Source organism: Pleurodeles waltl, chromosome 5 (genome assembly GCF_031143425.1).
Source record: "Pleurodeles waltl isolate 20211129_DDA chromosome 5, aPleWal1.hap1.20221129, whole genome shotgun sequence".
NCBI lineage: Eukaryota > Metazoa > Chordata > Amphibia > Caudata > Salamandridae > Pleurodeles > Pleurodeles waltl.
The window spans coordinates 303,188,478-303,210,108 of NC_090444.1; the positions used below are offsets into that span (position 1 = coordinate 303,188,478).

General features: G+C 42.3%; 1 protein-coding gene across 1 annotated transcript in view; it reads left to right on the top strand.

The window, feature by feature from the left end:
* GTF2A1L (general transcription factor IIA subunit 1 like) overlaps positions 1-8,155 on the top strand; it is a 986,845-nt gene extending 978,690 nt beyond the window's left edge. Inside the window, exon 9 of the mRNA XM_069234044.1 lies at positions 7,578-8,155. Coding sequence (XP_069090145.1) covers positions 7,578-7,685 — 108 coding nt within the window. The 3' untranslated portion in view covers positions 7,686-8,155. The remainder of the gene's footprint in view (positions 1-7,577) is intronic.
* Positions 8,156-21,631: the final 13,476 nt, after the last annotated feature.

A 21,631-nucleotide genomic window follows, 5' to 3' on the forward strand; every position in this document is an offset into this window, starting at 1 on the left:
AAACCCTGTGTGAAAAAAATGTTATGCATCTTGACAGATTCCTGAAGTTTCCTTCATGGGAATGTGAGGAAAATATGTGCCTTTTTGTTGTTTTGTTGTTTTAAGTCATAATGATGTCACCATAGGCTCCAGCTATAAAACCGACAACCTTGTGGGCTCATGACGGACACGTCCCTCTGGGGACTAATCATTGGACTTATTAGCACCTTGAGCACATCAAAACTTTAAGAGGTCCCAGAACCCTTTACCATTCCTCGTTACTTCTCTTTTATCTACTTCTCTGAAGAAAAGTCCAGATCTTTTCTATGCATACCAACTTGGAGCAGAGGTTTGACCCCAGCTTCTACAAATTTCTCTCCTTGTCAGTAATATCAAGTAAAACACCAGGTCTCTATGGCACGACTTGAGGGGGCAACCAATTTTCTGAGACATAATCCCAAACATAATTAAGCAGGAGCTCACCTCAGTTATAAGGTCCATGGAGACTGAGATTGTCTTACCAACCGCAGACCAAAATCCCTCTACTTTCGGGCAGGAGGCGAACATGTGGACGTCGCCTGCCTCGCAAATACCACACCGCTTACATTTGGAGGTTGCACTTCCTCTTATCTTTGCCGATTTTAGGGGCATCCAGTACGCTCTATGGAGAGTAAAAATATGATTTTTCCTAATGGCAGCAGATTTAACCACTGAATATAATGTAGCAAAGGATACTTACCATAACTGCTCCAGCTCCTCGTCCAGTAGGTATCCACTCCATCCGGAATACAATGGTTGCATTGAGTTTTATCTATCGTGCAACTTCCTTCCATATGGCTCCAGATGTATGTAGGCCTGGCTCCATTTGAGTTGATTCAGGGCCCCTTGGCTCTTAAGCCACCCATTAACCTGGTAAATCTTGAATCTAGATATAGTCCCTTCCGTACTATGGCTCCAATACTCCCATGTCAACCTTTGGCCTTCATTGACTAGCTGACCCTATCTAGTAACTCCACTTTGCTTAAAAGGCAAAGCTAAACTATCCAGTAAACACTCCGGGGTCCCTGGTGAGTCCCAGATGGGAGCTAACTTACTGTGATATCCAATGCCTAGGAAGGATCTTATCTCGTACCAAGTCATGGCAGCTGCCCGTAAGAACTTCAGTCTGACTTTCCAGAAATATTTCGGCACCCCAAATTTGTAGGGGAAACCGTCCACAGATAGACCCCCCCGCATTACCATACACGAGGCTCCCTGTACCAACTTATCTGGGGTCAGTAACAACATTCTGTTATTCTTTATCTGTTAGGCCCAACAGTAGAGCTGCAGGTCAGTAAGGGCCAATCCTCCAACACCAACTCTCCTCTTTAGTTTTTTCCAGGATAGGCTAATGGCTTTACTGACCTAAATAAATGAGGTTATCTTCCCTTGCAGATTTAAAATAACCTTTTTATCGAAATTTAGGGGGATCTTATCAAATAGAAAGGTCATATTTGGGAGGATGGACATCTTTACTAAGTTAGCACGCCCAGATATAGTAAGTGACAGATTACCCCACTTTTTCAGAAGAACCCCGACCTCACCGGCCACCTTCTCCAGATTTGTCTGCTAACTTTCCCACGCCCTGCGTTATTCTAATACCTAAGTACCTCATCTCTGAGACCCTTCTAGGATCCTCACTAGTTTGGTTCCATATCATTATCTCTGTTTTTTCCTCAGTCATCTCATAACCTGCCATCTTTGAGAAGACCATAGCGTCCCTTCTAAGGTTCGGGAGGGCAGAAGTAACATCCGAGCTATATACCATCAGGTCGTCTGCATAAAGGGCATTTTTCCTGTAGAACTCTCCTACCACAAAAGGTTTTATCTGCTCGTTTAACCTCAGACTCTCTGCAAAAGGTGTTATATAAAGATCAAAGTGGACCGGTGAGAGGGGGCAGCCTTGTCTAGTCCCACTTTCTATCTTTACTGCAGAAGACAAGCTGCCATTCACCAGAATTTTAGCAATTGGTGCACAAAAGATCCTTGCCAACACATTGATTAAGGAATTGCGTATTCCAAAATGGGCTAACACCGTCATAAGGTATTGCTAATTCACACATTTATACTCCTTAGCGGCATCCACCGTCACTATGGCTAATGGGATATCTAGCATTTTAGCCAAATCAATAGAGCCAATTAAGGTATGGTTAAGATCTCTCATATTCCTACCACGCAGGAATCCCCTCTGATCTCGATGTACCAAATAGCCTGCAACTTTATTTAGACACCCTGCTAGAATGCTAGTAAAGACTTTGTAATCGCAGTTGACTAGAGCTATAGGGCGATAAGAATGATACGGAAGGGGTTCTTACCTGGCTTCAATATTAATAAAATTACTGTGTCATTCAAAGAGCTCGGGATAGGGCCACCCTCCTCCATTGTGCCATAAAGTTCACAGGGGATCCCGTTTGGCCGTGCTGCTTTCCCTTTCTTTGCCTTTCTAGCACCTAAAATCTCACAACCAGGTATCTCCTGACACGCTAATTGATTTTGGCCAGTAGATAACCTCGGGAGGTGCTTCTGCTCAAGCCACGCTCTTACTATGCCTAAATCTGTCTCTAAATTCTCTCTATATAAGTCCTGAAAAAAGGATTTAAAAGCCGCTGTTATCTTGGGATTATCTTCAACTACCCCACCTGTGTCACCACATATTATCTTCTTAATATTATTCTGATGTTTTTCCAACCTGGTTTTCCATGCCAGCAGCTTACCGCAAATTTCCCCATGTGTTAAAATGCATGCCCTACTAGCTTCCCACTGCTGTCACACCTTTCCTCCATCATGACCCTGAACTTAAACTGTGAGTCTTGTAGCTCCTCCAGCAATCCCACCCTTCCTGCCTCGCTTAAAGTGTTGGTTTTTAGCACCTCTGCCAGTGTCGCAATCATTCCCTCCAATTGGGCCTGTTGTAATTTCTCCTGCCTTACCCAGTGGGCTGCTAAACTTGTTATTATCCCCCTTAGCCAGGTTTGGTACGAATCCCCTACCACGTATATCGGGGTGTACTCTTTGTTCCAGGAAAAAACTCCTTAGATTGTTGTAATATTATATTTATTTATTTAGACTATGTCAACATCCTTCTGTCAATCGTCCATCTCCTTTCCTCCCAAATATTCTTCTGTTTTAATTTTTAACAGCAGAGCTCATGGTCTGATAGATGGATGGGCAGATGATCAAAACCGATAACTCTGTCTGTCTGCTTTCTTCCCATGAAGAACTAATTAATCTAAACTTGAATAGTGTATTTTCTTTCTACTACGGAAAGCGTATTCTCTACAATTCCCTTTCAGTCTCCACAAGACATCACATAGGTCGAAGTTTTCCATCATATCCAGCAAATAGGCTCTAATCTTTGGGAACTAATCTGTATCCTGTCTGAGGACCTATCCAACTCATTATCTAATAAGAGGGGCTTTAAAAGGAAGAAGATTTTTAAAAAGCTCAGATAATTAGGTAGTGTCATCCACATTTGGGCCATAATAGCTTGCTAGGTGTACAAGGAGTCATGGACCTTTATATCTGCAATTATCCATCGTCCTCCTGCGTTCGCCTTATACCTGAATAGACTCACCCCTGAATTTACTTTTAATGCTAGGGCAACTCCTTTGGTACAATGTGCTTGATCTGTCGCTACTATGGTCTCCACCCCCCTTTGCTTTGAAAAAAGCTCCTTACACTCCTGACACAGGAGATGTGTCTCTTGAAACATAAATATCTGAGCGTTACTTTCTTTTAAGTGTTGTAAGACTATTTGCTGCCTTTTGGCTACCTGAAGCCCATTTATGTTCCTACAGAGTATTGCCAAGGTTTTCATGGTATTTCTCCACCTAAACCCATCCCTACTATTCCAGTTCCTGCTGTGCTCTAAACCTGTAAATCCAGTTGGTGCCTCCATCTAACTACTCTATGCCCGATCAGATTTGAGGACATCAATTTTCTTTCCTTTTCTCCCACTGCTCCCCACCACAAGTGACCTCCCTAGGGAACCCTCCCATCTATCATTGGTCATTTCCAAATGTGTATTTCACCCAACCCTAAGGGAATCCATCACCACACCTTCACACTTAAGTTGCAACTGGGTGTCCTTCCCTCATTATCTGAGAAATAAAATTGTCCAAATCCACCGTTTCAGAGAAGTTACACATTTTATTTTGCCACATAACCTTCATATTAGCTGGAACCTCAACTGTGCGGTTGCACCCAACTTAGTTAGATCCTCCAGTCTTTTCCCCATCTCCCACTGTCTGTTGGCTGTCTCTCTAGAGATAACAGATGTGATCCTGGCAGAGGCCCCTAGTGCTTGCAGTGAACCTGGTTTTAGGCCAAGGCCCAATATTTTGTCTTTGACTGAATAAGAAAGAAAGTTTACCAGGATCTTCCGGGGGTTCTTCTGCCTGGGATGTTGTTCAAAAGGGTCTCTGTGGACGCGCTGAATTTTTCCTTCAAGATTATCCATCCAGCTATCTTGTAGAAAAGAGTTGCTCAATAGATCAACTACAAATGTTTTAATGTCTGCCCCTTCCAGCCCCCTTTCACCTCTAGAATTCTGACATTGTTTCTTCTGGCATTGTTTTCTGTTCTTTCAAGTCTTGTCTTTAGGTACGTCACCTCCCTGGCATTTTCTTGCGCCTCAGTTTGGAGTACCTGAAACTCCTCTTCTAGAATCTGCATCCACTGGGTTAAATAATCATTTTTGGCTTCTAAGCTAGTGCAAGTAGCCTGAATCCCCCTTCTGGTTTGCTTCTGAAATTGCGAAGCGCTTTTAAATCTCTTGGGATAATTGACTGAGTGTCTGCTGCATCCGGTCCCACCCACTGGACCCACTGTTCTGTGTACTTAAGTTTTCCGTCTCTTGGGGCTCAGGCTGAATCCCACTCTCTCCTGTATGAGACCCCTATCGACTAGATCAGAGGCATCCACCGCCAAATCTGCAAATCTATTGTGCGTTGATAGCTTTGTTATCACTGCCGAGGCTACAGAGGTTGAGAACTCTAGGGGGTCAGCTCTCTCAGTTTCCATGTCTCTACATTGGTAGCTGCGGTCTTTTATTTCCTTCTGCTTCCCCTTATCTTCTCTAAAGCAGACACTTTTGTCAGTTCGAATTTTAAAGACGGTTTTTAAGGAAGGTGTAATTTTCTGAGGGTTTTTGATTAAGGGGCTTTTTGCACAGTTTGGTGAGTCTCTACAACTGATTTCGCTGTGGAGTTTTTTCGAATGGGGAGCCTTCACTAAAGAGTTCTTCGACCGGGGTTTAGTCGCTCTAACAGGGGCCCTTATTTTCATTTTTCCTAAGACAATACTGTCTTTTGCACCACCTTCTTGCAAGTTACGAGGCTTAGTAGACCTTAGAGAGTATCTCTCATCACAGCCCTGCTTCATATAAATTGCTTTTCTTACATATTGGACCCCAGAGTCAGCCCTAGCCCCTTGAACCAGCTCACCCACTAGGCGCTGATCCACATTCTCCATTAACTGAGGGAGCTGCCCACTCCCTTTGTCAGCCTCTTCCCTCTGCCTTGACTCTACCTCTGTTCTAGCACTTATCTCCACTTTGAGCCGAAAGCTCAGACTTGTGCTGACTCTGCCACCACGACTCCCGCCGTGACCTCCTGAACAGCAGCCTCCATTGCACAGCTCGCTGCTCTCTGAGCGCTCCGGCTGCCACAACCCAGTAGGGGACACCTGTGGCCAGCATCTGTGAAATCAGGCGGGGAGGGCCTGTGCAATGCAAGCAGCGCTCATCCTGCAGTGCGGCTTCCCTTCAGGCGGGCATCCCGACCGGCCGCTAACCCGCCACCATGTTCCCCACTCGAGACTCCGCCTATTGCTCCCCTGTGTGACTTTTGAAGTGTGACATTTGTGGGACATAGTGGGAGCCACACAAGTCTGACCAACCTGGACTCCCCTAGGTATCTGTGTTTTCATACATTTCGGGATTTGGTAGGTTTCCCAGAATTGCAGCCGATTCTGGTCCCAAATACTGCTGCTACGCCTCATGCCATAACAGTTAATTTTTTGTCAGGAAATGTTGATGCTTCCATGTTGCGTTTTGGGGCCTGTTGTGTCACAGATACTAGGCCACACAAGTGACATACTATTTTATCAGGAGATATGTGGGAATACAGAATAATATAACATTTGTTATTATGAATTGTATTTCTTTCCATTATTGGCTTTGCAATGTAAACCAGTGTGCAAGAAAGATCACATTTGTAAAATTGCCCGAATTGCCCGTTCAATATATCATAGCATGGGCAACCCCAATTTCAGAGTTGTACAAATAACATTGTTCCTAGAATCAATATTGAGGGCACAGTTAAAAAATGCTTAGGTTTCCTTGATACCCATTTTTCATTCATTAGCTTTTACCTTATGAATTTATGTAATGTCGGTATACAATTAAGTTTCATTTTAAGCTGCCTCTCAGATAATGCCTCTGGGTACTGTGTGCTTTTGAATATGCAATAAACACATTTCCCTGCAACCTGAAGGATCTGACAGACATAATAACATTTTGTAAACTGGGCATTGGAGCATAAAATTACAGATGGAAAAAGTTTGCCAGCTTCCTATGTTATACATTTTTTTATTTTTATTTGAGCAACTAGTTTCTTCTGGGAAACCGTGAGCTAGCTACAAAACTCACCCCTTTCTCCAATCAGAATGTTGTCTCATTTTCAGAAATGTATAGCTTTCTGGGGTACCCCTTGGCCTTCACACCAATTTCCACCACAAAATGCAACTAGGTTGAAACTACAAAAAATAGGAAAATAGACTACCACTCAGAAAAATGCAAAAATTGTAGTAACAGTTATGTTTTTTTCAAACCATGCTTGTTCCTGAAAGTTGGAAATGTTTGTGATCCCAGCGCTGCAAACTCTTCAATGCAGTTTTTTATGACAAAAATCTAAAACTTTCTTCCACCCCTTTGTTTTCCCATTTTGTTCCAGAAAATTCAAAATGTTGCTGTATTTTGGCTTTTTTTCTCTGTTCCCTCAAGGGAAATACACAAACCCTGAGTACGCCTTAGAAGCCCCAGGATGTGGTGAAAGAGGACGCAAATTTGATGTGGATGCCTTTTGTGGAAATAAAATGACAAAGGTTTAAGTACAAAACAAGGGCTTAGCACTTGCGGTTGGAAAGACCTCCAAAGCTAGGAGATATAGTTATTACAACTTTGAAGGAGGTGGTAATCCGTCCCAAAAGTGACGGATATACCACCAGCCGTATTACGAGTCCATTATATCCTATGGAACTCGTAATACGGCTAGTGGTATATCCGTCACATTTGGGACGGATTACCACCTCCTCCAAAGTTGTAATAACCCCCTAAGTATTATACATGTGAACTCCAACTGCATTACGTCCAGAGCTCTGAAGCTTCCAGTAGGTTGCATTTAAGGTGCTATAGATACTACGAAATCAATTGATTGCTTTTGCAGAGTATATGGAAACCCGTTATAGGATTTTACAATTGATGAGTGGCCAATTCTCAGTGTTTTATCACTCCCTTGGCTGGCTGGTATTATTTTGAAATATATTTTAATTTGTTTTAGATTCATCGAAGTAAAAACAAATGGAAGTTCTACTTGAAAGATGGTGTAATGAGCTTTGGTGGAAAGGATTATGTTTTTTCCAAAGCCATTGGGGAAGCTGAATGGTAAACTGTTTCTGCCCTGTACAAGTTGTGATATTTGCGTGTTTATCTTTGTTGAGATTAATGTTTACTAAGTAAATATTTTGTCGTTTACCAATTACAAGCAGAACGAGGCTTACATTTCTTGTGTTTCTATGAAATGTATAAAAGAGTAATATATAACTTTTTTTCTGTCCGGTAAAACAAAATCAGATCAACATATCTAGGTCTTGATTGTTTTTTTTCTATGTGGAATTAAATAATTGTTAGCTTTCTGGTTATTTTAAATGCCCCCAGTTATAAACTTAGTTATTCATTTCTTTGAGATGTATTGCGTTTGCTTCTGACAAAATGCCCATTTAATTTCAGAGTTAAACATTACTACTGTTTTGTATTGTTATTCAAAGCGCTGGCAACTCTTATATGTTAAAGTTTAATGAATGTAGATACAAAATTAAAGTACAGTTTGCATTGCACTGATTAAACCATTTCATCTACGTACGGTTAGTATGTTTGGGGCACATATTTTGAGTTTTACTGACTGTGGGCGAAATATTATTTGATGTTCGCTGGTAAAATGTTGATGCATATGCATGTATATGTACCATGATGTATTTGTACATTCGAAGGCTCTGGTGAACAAATCAAAATTCTAGATCTTGATCAAACCGCCTGTGACCAAACAGATGGATGATAAAGAGTGGCATTCAAATGTATAATTGAGCGCTGTTACAGTGGCTTCTGTAGAACAAAACGCCCTTGCCATTATATTGTACTTTGCAGAAAATATATGCAAAGTAGGTCATATTCACCTGTTAACATAGGTCTCTTAGCAGAGAGTTGTTTTCCATGTGCATCATGGTGTTGGACCAACGTTTATTGCACCTTGTAATTTATTAGAGCATTAAAAAATGGTATTTGTTCTCATGTGCTTATTGTCTCTATCATCAGTGGGCAATGTGCCTACCATGTAAAGTAATTACGAAGTAAAGCACAACCAAAAGACTAGGAGTTGTCTAGATAATGCATTACCATATGATTAATTACAATGATTCCTCTATATTGGGAAATGGGAATTTAGGTTTTGGAACCTGCAGTGAACTAATAGCTGAACTGGGAAATGTACCCCTTCAGATGCTTTAGAATACACTTGGAGGCAAGAGAGAGAAAGGGTTGTCTAAACCTGGGAACACACCTGCAAACATTGAGGGGCTGATTTATAGTTTGGCAGACGGACCACAATCCATCAGGGTTGAAGAGGATATTACCTCCGACACCGTGACTGACTACTATTTACCAGATTTAGAGATGACCACTGGCCCAGCGGGCATCTCGTATGTTGAAAGGATCCACCCTCATGGCGGTTCCCTTCAAAGTTCAACAATATTTGGTAGTCATCGTCTGTCGTTTTTTGACTGCCATGTACCAATATTTTGATTTTTTTCTTTTTTTTTTCATCAACAACAAACTCTCAAAGTGGGAGTTTTTTGGAATAACAAAAAACTAATAGCACCAACACCCCTGGGAGTTTTTTCCTATGCTGTGGGAGTATTTGTTTTTCCTTTCCATTCTGGGCAGAAACAAAAGACGTCAGACTGTCCACCTAAAATAAGGTGGGGTTGTAAGGCCCTTCCTCCATCAGCCCCCTACTTGGTTAGACCATTGGAGCAAGCATTCCATCGACAGGAGCTATGTTGATAGAACGCTTATGTCCCTCCCACATCCTAATGAGGCGATGGACTGAGTTTAACTGACTGGATACTCCATCGCACTTGCAACAGTGTATACCCTGTCTGCCAAACTCTAAATTGTTTCCTAAGGCAAGTTTGTTGCCTCCACAGCAGAAGTTGTATGATGCATGATCCAGCATAATACATTTCAGAATAGGCTGTAACATTAGACATTTATATGAACTTTACAGTCTGTTGATATTCTGTAGATAAATTAATGAAGTTCTCAGCAGAGCTTTCGACATATGGATCGAATCTAAGAATTCATCTTTTCCTTTCACCTAGTACTGGATGTTGTATCTGGGTGACTAGGAATTTTCTTCCACCACTTAAAATACTCCACATACTAGACATGGAAGTCTGATCATATCGAAACGCCGGTAGTACAGTAGCGAAAGGGCAAAAAAAAAAAAGCATTACATTTGTAAATGAAATCTTAGTCCAGGGACAATGAAGCCCTGTAAAAAAAAAAAAAAAAAAAATACAAGCAAGTAACCAACATATACATATATCAGGTAAAACGGTACCTTGTCATAGTACAATATAACCTAGGAAACATGGTACAATACAATCTAAGTTTATGAAAGAGAACAATGAAACAGAACAATTGCCAATAGTGTATTCAAATAAAAAGTAAAATGCATGTGACACAGTATCATTTGCCTCAATTGGTCTTGATGGCCATCACTGAGCATCAAGTGTTGGCTTTGGCACTGCTGTCTTATTCTTTGATTTTTAATCAAATGTACACAGACTAACATTCTCTATTTCTTTATAAACTATACCTTCTTAATATTCACTATTGGCTATGTAATATGCAATTATGATTCCTGTCACTGTTTTGCTACATGTATTCTCTACTACGTTTGCGTACTTTAAAAGGTATTAGTATACATAACATGTTTCTGTGAGTGCACTAATCACCAGGGTAGGCTGAAGGGAACTCACCAGTAGCCTGTTGAGTCTTTAAATGGACTGATTGGTAGCCCTTCTATGGCCCTTTGTTCCGGTAAGATATCAGAGAGGGGTCATGGGCACCTGCCATTTTTCTCCCTTCTCCACAGCTGGTAGGTATACCTTTGCAGCATGAAGGCTAAGATAAATATACCAGGTGTGACCGAAATCTTGGGCACACATTGCTGAATCCCCAGGTGCTCTTTGTTACAGCTAATTGCATTGTGGAATATTTCACTTTTGAATTGTTCTGATCGTAATACTGTTGATTTCTTGATACCCTAAATTGAATCTTCCAGTTAGTTGAATGCTCTCTTCTTCCAGAGCTTTGCCTGAATTAAATTTAATTCAGCAGGTCAGCTTCTGAAATTTGTCAGCTCTGTGTCACTGCTTTCTACTGACATTGACTTTTTCTATCCCTCTGCACCATCCTGCTTGCCAGATTATCTCTACTCTACAAGTTATTCCCTCCAAAAGTATCAGATTCAATCCTAAATACAGGAGCAACATGTATGACTTGCCTGACGTTCAAGTGGAAACACTTCATACCTTTTTATATGATGAAGACACTTAACTATAGACCCAAACCCTTCCTTTCTGCACTTGCCAGCTGACAGAGAGGATCATCTTAAAATGGCCGACCTACCATATTGAAACCTCATATTATTCTTTATAGCTATCCAGACATGAGTGTCACACATGGCTCTGGGAAAGGTGCCCCCCTTGTCTTATTAGACCGGTACCTGTCCAAAGCATTTGATACATTTGGCCTTCACTGGTATCAAATGTAGGGCTCGCCTGTAGATTGTTAATGTATTTCAATCTGTATTATTTTTTCCCCTTAACACTTTGGTCACCAAACCCTCCTGTATCACCTTTGCTGCCTCACCAAAGAATGATTCCCACTCTCCCATCGTGATTAACATTTGTGCCCAGTCTTTCCCCATTCCAATGCAGCTGATGCTAAACCTCTTCCCTAATTGAACCCTACTTGAGTCTAACATGGGTCTGTTCTGCAAATATTCGTCAGCCATCCATTCCTGGATAAATGGCAACTTTTAGAGATTGAGTGCTGCAAAAACAGAAATCATGATGGTAAGACTGTATGGCATTCTTTAGACTGGCCAGCATAATTTGGCAAACATTTTACTCACTGCAGTGGTAACAAAAAGTAGGAGTCAAATTGGTCCTCACTATCACTCTATTTTGTTAAGTTTATTATTGAAAAAAAATCTCAAGAAGTGCAGGCTTTTTGTGACATATTTCTAACAAATGCATATAAGAAGTGATCCGCAATACCACAAGTCTCTATTCGTAGCAGGCAGGCAATAGTGGAAAACCTTGCAGTGTAAGACCAACACCACAGTTTTTTTTTTATTTCTAAAACAGTGTTTATCTCTTCACACAATCTAGGCTTATGAGTTCAAACCTGTAAATATTATTGCAGGGACTGACGGGTGGGGCTTCCCATTTATCTGAGTTTAGATTTAGATGCAAGCAGTGCAACATACATATCAGATTTTATTACAGAAAATCAGTTTTTGAATCTAGTCCCCTACTCTTAGGGGTGGTCCTCGACCTCATCATATCACCACCCTTGTTTGGCTAGAAAAAATGGTAAAGCTATGAATCACCTCACGAAGGTGGGGATTTCCTTATCCTGTCTCAGACGAGCCAGTGGTTGGGAGCGGTGTAGATTTTGCTAAGTCATTTGCCCTAAATCACCAAAGAGTTCCTAACCAACCGTAAGCTGTGATTATGAGGTACCATCAGGCCAGGTGAAATAAGTCAGCTCTTTCATTTGAACACCTCGCACATTCAATCCCTACTGCCAAAGCCAACAAGATAAAATTACCAATGTGTTGTAAAATTGCGTAGGAAATAAAAAATGTAGCAAATTCTATTTTGGTGCTGCATTATTTCTTTTTCTTACCTGACCGACTGTGCCCCAGAGCTTTTCTCCCTAGCATCTGCAAGTGCTATGACTCACTGAAACCATTCCCCACAAAGGCCGCCCTAAAAATCTGAGATATGATGTGTCATACATTAGGCTTACTAGCCATCAATGTGAGTGCCTGCAGTGGAAGGGGCTCCTCTGGAAACGTCTGAAGCAATGACCTTAGGGTAACTTCGGATCCTGTAATACAGAAAAACGGACAGTGAAACAGTCCTGCCACCTTCCCCCCAAACACTGGCATTTCCTTCCTCAATAAAACTCCTAGACAGGTCCCCCCCACCTTCTGTAACTAATGTTTAGCCTTCGCTTCTGAAGGCAGAGGGAGCCATGGTGTTTCTTCGACTGATGCAAGTTGGGGAATAAGGCAAAGACAGCCCTTGAATTTGTGCCAGTTGACTCGACCTTTCAAAGTGCCTGTCCCATGATTTTGCCATCCCATGTCATCCTCATCCCACTGAGAGTAATCCGCTATCTTTAGAAGTAATGGCAGCGCCGCTTATACCTGACACAAATCAGTACTGACCCTGCATCTCATGGCCACAGACCACCTTGACTCACCAGGGTATACTCCCTCCAAAAGGGAACACAAGCAGCACCTGGCCTTGTCAGATTTTGTCAGTGATATATAGCTTGGATTCCGTGGCTCAGTGAGCAAGGGACCTGCCTCTGGACATACTCATGGACATTTAGAGCATTACTTCAAACACACAAACTTACGTTAGGTTAAGAAATGTAGAAAACACTCTTACACCATAGTTGTGTTTTCACTAAATATCAATACCAAGCTAAAGACTGATGCATATTAGATAGGGTGGGTAGTGATAAGTGAAAAATCCAAGTTTTAAGCAAGCATCTAAGGACATGGAGGCAAATCCCCCCCCCCCCCCTTAACTGAGTCAGAGAATTCCAGAGGTTAGAAGTAGTATTAACAAATTTACAGCCACCAGTTTATTGCTTAAATTACTACTTTGGGTGAACAAGTAAATCAGCAGTAAAAGAACAGAGAGATCTCCTTGGGAAATATTTCTAAAAATAAGACTGAATGAATGCAGGACATAGAAGCCATTGTGGACGAAGCAAAGAGATTTAAAAAGGACGCAGTATTTAATTGAAACCAGTGCAGCTGGAAAAAAGAGGGCTGGCATCAGTAGAATGGGTTCACCGATAAATACATGTGCTGTTTTGTTCTCAGATAACCTGTAATTCCTGAAGTTGATACTCAGGAAGACCAATGTACAGTGAATTGGCAAAATCCTGATGAGAGCCAAAGTTGACACACAATTGAGCATGTTCTATCAAAAGACAAGATAGGCAGATTGTTTCCAAAATGTCGGAGGTAGAATTAGCAGGTGTAAGCAACGGAGGACAGTTGGTGCCTGACAGGGAAAGTTAATATTAAATGTCTTTTTTTCCCCTTTTTGCAGCAAAGGCCCAAGTCTCACCTTTTTTTTATTTTTTTTTATTTACTCTTAACGTGTCTTTACCACTACCGACTTCATAACCCTAAATTTACCCTTAATACCCTTTACCGCTACTCTTACCTTAAACTTAAATTTACGCTTACCAACCGTTGCCACTACCGAGCCCATAATCCTAAATGTATCCTTACCCCCTCCAAACCCTAAATTTAGCCATATCACCGTTTACAACTACCCACCCCTAAACCCTAAAATTATGCATTCCACCTTTAATACTACCCACCTCGAAACGCTAAAACTGCCCTTGCCACCCTTTACCAGCACCCCTAAACCATCTTACCCCTACTTACCATATGTGGTAAAGGCACAAAACCTCACTTATGTGGTAAAGGCAGCATTTTAACAGCTGTTTGCCAAAATGAGGGTTGACTGTGTCATAGGCAGCAGAAAGATCCATTAGGACCAAGGCATTGATGTGGCTATGTCTATCTCCAATCTACGATCATCAAGGATGGACAGCATAACCCTTTCCATGCTGTGAGCTGGACGAAAAACTGTCCTACCAGTTGCTTAATAAGTTATTATTTTATTGTCCCTGTAGGTGAGAACTTATTTGTTAGACCTCACACCCTTGGGGTGGTCTTCCCTCCAACTTTGTGCCCACCTCCTCCACTGTATTGACCCATTTTTATTTGCTGATATTAGGACTCTGTGCCCTTCTCTACTGCTAACCAGTGATGAAGTGTTTGTGCCAAGAATCTTACAAACAAACACCGCAATTAAAGGTTTAGTCTAGACAGGTGATTTGTGAAGTAATTTTAGTTTATATTCCCTTTCAACTGGATCCCTGCCCTATCCAGAAAGACTAATTTCAGCACTCCCTCAGAGTTCTTTTAACAACGAGGTTGAGTCCACCCAGGTGGTATCATCATACCAGGGTGGGGGTAGGTGGTCATTTGATGAAGCATGACACAACAATGTGTGTGAGACCACCTAGTCCATAAGGAGAATACCGTGACCTGTCATTGAACACCCGGCTACCACTACCACATTTCATCTCAACGAGTAGACCACCAAGTTGGTGAACTACCAAACAGTGGAACGGGTCAATATAACCTGTCCGAACATCCCCCATACATATTGTGTTATTGATTCTTATGTCAGGGAGACTGTATGGGGGTAGTATGCTTCTAGAACTCTCTTTTGTGTGTAATATTAGTGCTTGTGCCAAGGCATGTAAATTAAATGCTACTAGTGGGCCTGCACCACTGATTGTGCCATTCACTTCAGTAGCCCTCTAACCATGGCTCAGGCCTGTCATTTTAGAGCCTGTATGTGCAATTTTACACTGGCATGTCGACCTGGCAAAATAACCCTTTTTCTAGGCCCCAACTTTTGTTTTAATACATATAATTCACCCCTGGGGTAGGCCTTAGAAAGCCCAGAGGGAAGGGTGCAGTGTATTTAAAAAGCATGACATGTACTTTTAAGTTTTACATGTCCTGGGAGGGAAAACCCTTAGATTTGTTTTTCACTACTGTAGGGCCTATCTTTCCCACAAATTAACATTGGAGTTGCCTTATTAAAATTGATAAGCATAATTTTAATATGGGAAGAGATGATTCTTTCTCAATTGGTGTCTCTGAAATCACAATTTAAAATCCTACCTTATAATAAAGTTGAATTTTAAATTCCAATTCTGAAAATGCCAATTTTTGGAAATTTGGCATTTTCGTATGTTAGCCATTTGGTGCCTGCTGCCTGTTTCTGATCACGTCTGGGGGGGTGTGACAGCTGGGCTTTGTGTAGCCCTCCTAGACTGGCACACACTAGGTGTGACTCGATGGGTCATCCTGGCAGGATATGGGGGAGGAACTGAACCCAGCCTTACTTACACCTGAATAGGCTGTGTCCTGTCCAAACTCAAAGGCTGCATACCCCCTGTAGTGACTCTAATGCCAGGGCAGGCTCTCTTTGTACTTCAGTGGCCTGTCCTTGAAGTCTGCCCCACTTCAAAGTCACCATTGGGTATAAAAACTGGACATCAGACACCACCACTTCAATACACTTCCGGACCTGTGGATACTCTGCAAGGAAGAAGGACTGCTGTGTTGCTGAAGGACTGCCACTCCACTGGACTGCTCTCTGCTAGACTCCTGCTTTGCTGACCTGCTGCCTCCTGCCTGGGTGAGGACTGAACCTGCATTACTTGAACCCAGAACTCAGATTGACTGCAAGGGCTAGTTGGCTGGCCTCCTGTTCTGAAGTCTCATGGAAACAAGACTTCCAGCCACCTTACTTATGCACCTGGACTCTGCCAGCTGTGAGTACCCTGCTAAGTGGTGTCACCCCAGTCCTGGACGATTGGAAGAGGGCCTAAGGTGCTTGCCAGCAGAAGTGACACATTCTGTCTTCTGAGTGAAGAATCTCCGATCAGAACCAATGCATCTCCTCGGCTGACAGAGCATCCTCGCGCAGAACCAATGCATTTCCGCTGCTGCATGGTCTGGACCTGTCACAAAAGAATTACATTGCTGGCGCATCTTGGGTTCAATGCTTTGCCTTCGGAACCGCCACTGTGCAACACTTTTCCCAGCTCCTCGCATCTCCCATGAACAGCAACCTCTATGGCGACAACTAAACTCCACATCCCAGCTTCATGGCTCATGGCTGCTCAGAACTGACACTTTGCCTTAACTGCAACACTGGCCTTCGCATAGCAAGTTTCGCTGACAGGATCCTCGATGCAACAGGACATTGCACCACAGCCTCACTCCGTCTCTGAATCGATGCATCTTCAACGCGGATCCAGACAGCGCTCCACAACCAGGATTTAAGGTACTTTGTTCAGCAAGCCTAATTAGGTCCCTGTAGTCAGCCTGCACTCCATTGGGGTTGGTCTGAGCTTGTGTCTTTGTCCTGGTCCGGTGCAACCAGATCTCCCCAGTCGCACTTCGTGTTTCTTGGCACTATTTTTACTTCAAACTTTGAAATTCAATATCTCTGATTCTATTAATTGTTTTTTGTTGTTTTAGTCTGGTTTTATTTATTAAATCGTGATCCATTCTTTTTTATCTGGTGTGGGATCTATGTGGTACTGTTACTGCTTTAATATTTGAAATGTTGCACAAATACTTTATTTATTGCCTCTAAGTTAAGCCTGACTGCTCTGTGCCAAGCTACCAGAGGGTGAGCACAGGGTAATTTAAAGTTTGCCTAGACCACCTTCTCCCTGCTAGAGTTGTGGTTGCTGCTTGAACAGGGCTCATACTCAAGTAAACCAGCAACTACATTTCTAACAGTTTTGCAACATCACTTTTCAGGATTTTTGGAGTTAATGGTAAAAAAGAAATAGGCCAATCATTCCTCAGCTTAGCTGGGTTATTTTTTATTTTTTATTTTTAAGAGCAGAATGACAGTAAGCTTTAAATGAAGAAGGCAGAAAACCCTGAGCCAATGAAATATTTGGAGGGAAACCAAAGGACGAGCAGTGGTCTTACTACTATGACTCCATTTGCATAATGAGACAGGTCAAGGGTTTGATGTGGTGCCTGATTTGACCAAAGATATTGAGGAAATGGTATCCTCCTCAGTGAAAGGTAAGAAAGTCATAAAAAGGCGAGCATAAGGAAATATTTCAGTAGTGGCCTTAGGGAAATGCTCCTGATCGATCTCATGTCTAATGGTAGGTTTTGTTTTCTACGGAATAATGATTGAGTGGGTCAAAACAATCTTTAGAGAGAGGGATATCCTGTGAAGTACTAAATACATAAGGGAGTCCATTAAAAATCTGAAAAGCAGCCTTTTGCTGGTTACCTACAGAGCCAATCTTTGGCAACTGTTTCGTTTTAAAAATCATTTGTTTATACAGAAACAGTTCAGCGTTATGTTCATCTTTGGTTTCAGTGAGGTTTCTTCTGTATTTTCATTTAGCTTGCTAAAGCTTAGTTTTTGCTTTTCTTAGTTCAGGGGAGATTCAAGGGGTGTGTTTACTACGATTGGAAATTACTTTTCCATCTCAAGGAACATGGGCACCCATTGTTCTGTGGAGTCATGAATCAAGCCCTATTACGGATGAGTGAAGGGCTAAATAAACAAACCAATTCAGAGAGATTGCATTGCCAGGTAGATTGGCAGATTTTCAGTTACAAGTAGATGCATACTTTCCAAGTGCATTAGCTGGGCACCAGGGGTCGGGGCTATCCGATGAAATATAGAATGGACCAGTTCAGCAGCAGGGAAGAATTTGGTAAGAGATTGGGTATAGTCAAATTAGTATACCAACGCTGATCTAAAGAAAGACCTTTGTGGGGTCGAAATTCAAATATGTAGATAGAAGATATATCAAAGAATGGCCCTCCTTACAGGCTAGCATCAGTGTTATTAACCAAGAGATTAAAATCACCTCCAATAAAGAGTTGCAAATGTGGAGAGAGCTCTCTAGCTTCAATATAAAAATAACTCATATAAACAGGTGGGAGATAAGAAAAATTTCAAGGGAAACATTATTCATATTTAGAGCCCTAAATCGACAATCATGGTCCTTCAAAAAATCTACCGGCTGAGGGGAGATGCTGATATTGTCTTTAAAATGAACAGCAAGATTCTGGCCTTGCCAGTTTCAAAAAGGGTCACAGTGATCACTTCCCCTAGAGGATGAAGGAAAACTACCTCACTCATTGCTTCCTCAAACATTGTAAGGATATGCAGGGCTAATTCTGCAATATATGTTTTATAGAAAGCTGCTGCAAGACCATTCATTCCAAGAGCTAAGACATTCAGGATTCGTTTAACAGCCACTTTTATCTCAATTAACATTATAGGTTGCATCAGGATTTCTCTGAGTTTTCGAGCAACGCCAGTGTACTTTCGTCAAAGTATTGCAGAACATTGGTACATTCATAAAAGTATTTCATAAATAATAGGTTTTTAAAATCCAGTCAGAAGTGAGAAAGTCATGGCAAAGGTTGGTGTACAGTGGTAGAGAATTACAGAATAAAGAAAGGGCTGTTAGGAAACTTATTTTGTGAATTATGTGAACCATATCCGGGATTTGGATTATCCAGCTGTAATAAATAATTTTCTAATGCTAACCATAAATGCCTATATTGTTAAGTAAGAAATTGTTTGATGTAAATGCTTTGAAAGTTGCGCAACTCATATAAAATTGAACTCCAAAATTAAAAGTAACCAGTATAATAAAACATATTAGAAGTGGTTAATGAAGAAAGATCCTTCAGGGTTGAATTCCTAATTTGAAATCTGAATGGGACTGTTCAACCTGACAGCCTTAGGATGGTCTTTCTCCATACTTTTGCTTCTTTCCTCCATTTTTGCTGACCTTGTTTTTGTTGGCCTTAGGACTCTGTGCACTTTGACTGTGTGCCCTCTCCTCTAAACATGTAAAATTGTTTTGCACCCAATTGGCACATTTAATTTACTTGAAAGTTCCTGGTAAATTGGTGCTACATGTACCCAGGGCCTGTAAATTAAATATTACTAGTGTGCCTGCAGCACTTACTGCGCCTCCTACTTAAGTAGCTTTTCGACATGTCTAAGGCCTGCCATTGCAACCTGTGTGTGTGCAGTTTTAAATTACCATTTGGACCTAGCAGAATTAATATTTTGACAGGCCCAAACCTTCCTTCTTAATATATGTAAGTCAACCATGGATTAGGCCCTAAGTAGCCCTTGAGGCAGAGAGCAGTGCATTTAATGTTGAGTCTCTGTCTATCAATTCCGCTAGTATCTGTGTAACCCCCTCCAAGTATGTGCTTAAGTGAGAGCAAGGACACATCGTATGTAAAAAGTTAGCACCCACTTCCCTGCTTCTAAGACAGGAGGCATCAGCCACCCCAAAATACCTGTTAAGTCTATCTGGGGTAAGTTAGGCCCTATGTAGTATGTAAAAACCAACAGACCAATTTGAATTGTGCATTCCTGGAGATCTTGGAGATTCATTGTAATATAGGCTCCCAAGATTTTTCTGAAATAGGGATTTACAAATCTTCCTCCCAGCGGTAGCTCAGGGCCTCAAGTGGACGCAGTGTGTCTGTAATGATATATAGAGGCATGTGACAGCCTTTTAAGTACCGGCGGACAACGTCACATATTGGCCGTAGAGATGAGCCTTTGGTTCAGTGCCTCTGGATCTCCAGTGTCGGCGCAGGGTCGCTGTAACGATCTTTGGAGCAGAAAATGACCGTGGGGTAAATCAAAATCTGCTCGAAAGTCATCAAAAGGGAGAAGGACCGACTCACGGAACTGGTCTCCAACCTTGCCAACCCCGCCTACCATCCATTCCGGGAGCCTGTCCCGATTTCTACCATAGTGATGTCAGCATTTTAAGTGGCAAGTCCGATGACCATGAACTCCTGGGGCCAATCACTGGTGCGTGACCTCAATCAATCATTCAGTTTTTGTATAGCGCAGATTGTCACCCGGGCTAGTATCCAGGTGCTTGCTGACAGTGTTATTTGAAGAGCCAGGTATTTACCCCCTTTCTGAAGTGGGCCAGCGATGATGCAGTGCAGAGGTACAGGTGGAGAGCGTTCCAGGCTTTGGCAGCGAGTTGGGAGAAGGAACGTCCTACAATCAGCAGAGGCATATTCAAGGGATTTTTGTGAGGGCGAGGTGTGTGGAACGGAGTTGCCAGGGGGGCTGGTGGAGGTGCAGGCGGTGGTTGAGGTAGGACCTATTCTCAATAGTGATTGTACAAGGTCCTCCAAGGACAGGAAAGACCCATTTCTCTTCCTGGTGATTGTCTGCCTGCAATCCACTGGGTATGCCATTAGATTTGGGCAGCCAAATAGTACAATTCAAAATCTGGAACTGCCAGTCCTTCCTGAGAGGTCAGGCGTTGCAGTGTGGTTAGAGCCACCCACCTGCGAATCTGGCCCCAGATGAAGGGCATTAATAAAGCATTGAGTTCTGTAAAAGACGCTCTAGGTATCCATAGGGGGAGCGTTCCAAAAAGGTCCAAAAAACGGGGTAATACCACCATCTTCAGTATGGCTATCCATCCTGACACTTACAGCATTAGGTCTTCCAAAAATCTAAGTGTGATGACAGATTCCTAATCGCAGGCCCAGGGTTACCATCAAATATGCCTGATTGGTTATGATAAACTTTCACTCCTAACTAGGAGAGTCAATGAGGTTCCCAAATGAGGTTATCCAGAAGTTCTGGGGTTCTGATACCCTCCTTACTGTGGAATAGTAGGGTTGTCTGCCAGTTGAGTTTTAGACCTGAGAGAGTATCAAAGCTCCCCAGTAGTGCTCTGGCCCCAGCGAGGTCATCCCCGGTGTCGTTGAGGAAGAAAAGGAGCTCGTCCACATTTAGTGCTATCCTCTGGGTAGTTGTGCCCACTTATTCGCCTCAGCTCAGTCGGTGACCCATTACAAAGAATGAAAGGGGTTCCATGGCTATTGCAAAGAGAAGGGGATGAGAGAGGACAGCCCTGATGTGTACCCTCCACTCAGCAGTATAGCTGTCTGAGATGGTTTGTCCCATGCAGACTAGGGCGGTGGGGTTAGTATATAGGAGACGCATCCAGGCTATTGAAGGCCTTCTCTGTGTCTAGGCCCAGGACAGCTGCACTCTGTGTCATACATGGAGGTGTCTAGGAGCGTCAGCAGTTTTCTCATGTTGAGGGAAGTATTCTGTACTGGAATAAAACCTGCTTAGTCAGGGTGAATTAATTTTGCCATGAACGGGAGCAGTCTATTGGCTAAGATTTTGTTTAATATTTTATATTCGTCATTAAACATTGAGAGCGGCTGGTAGGCTTTAAAATCCGCTGTAGGCCTCCCAGGTTTTAGTAGGGGCATGAAGTGTGCTTCTTTGGTTGTCTGCGGTAGGCCTCCGGAATTCTTGGCAGCCATTTAAAGGTCCGTCAGTTTAGTGGCGAGCTCCG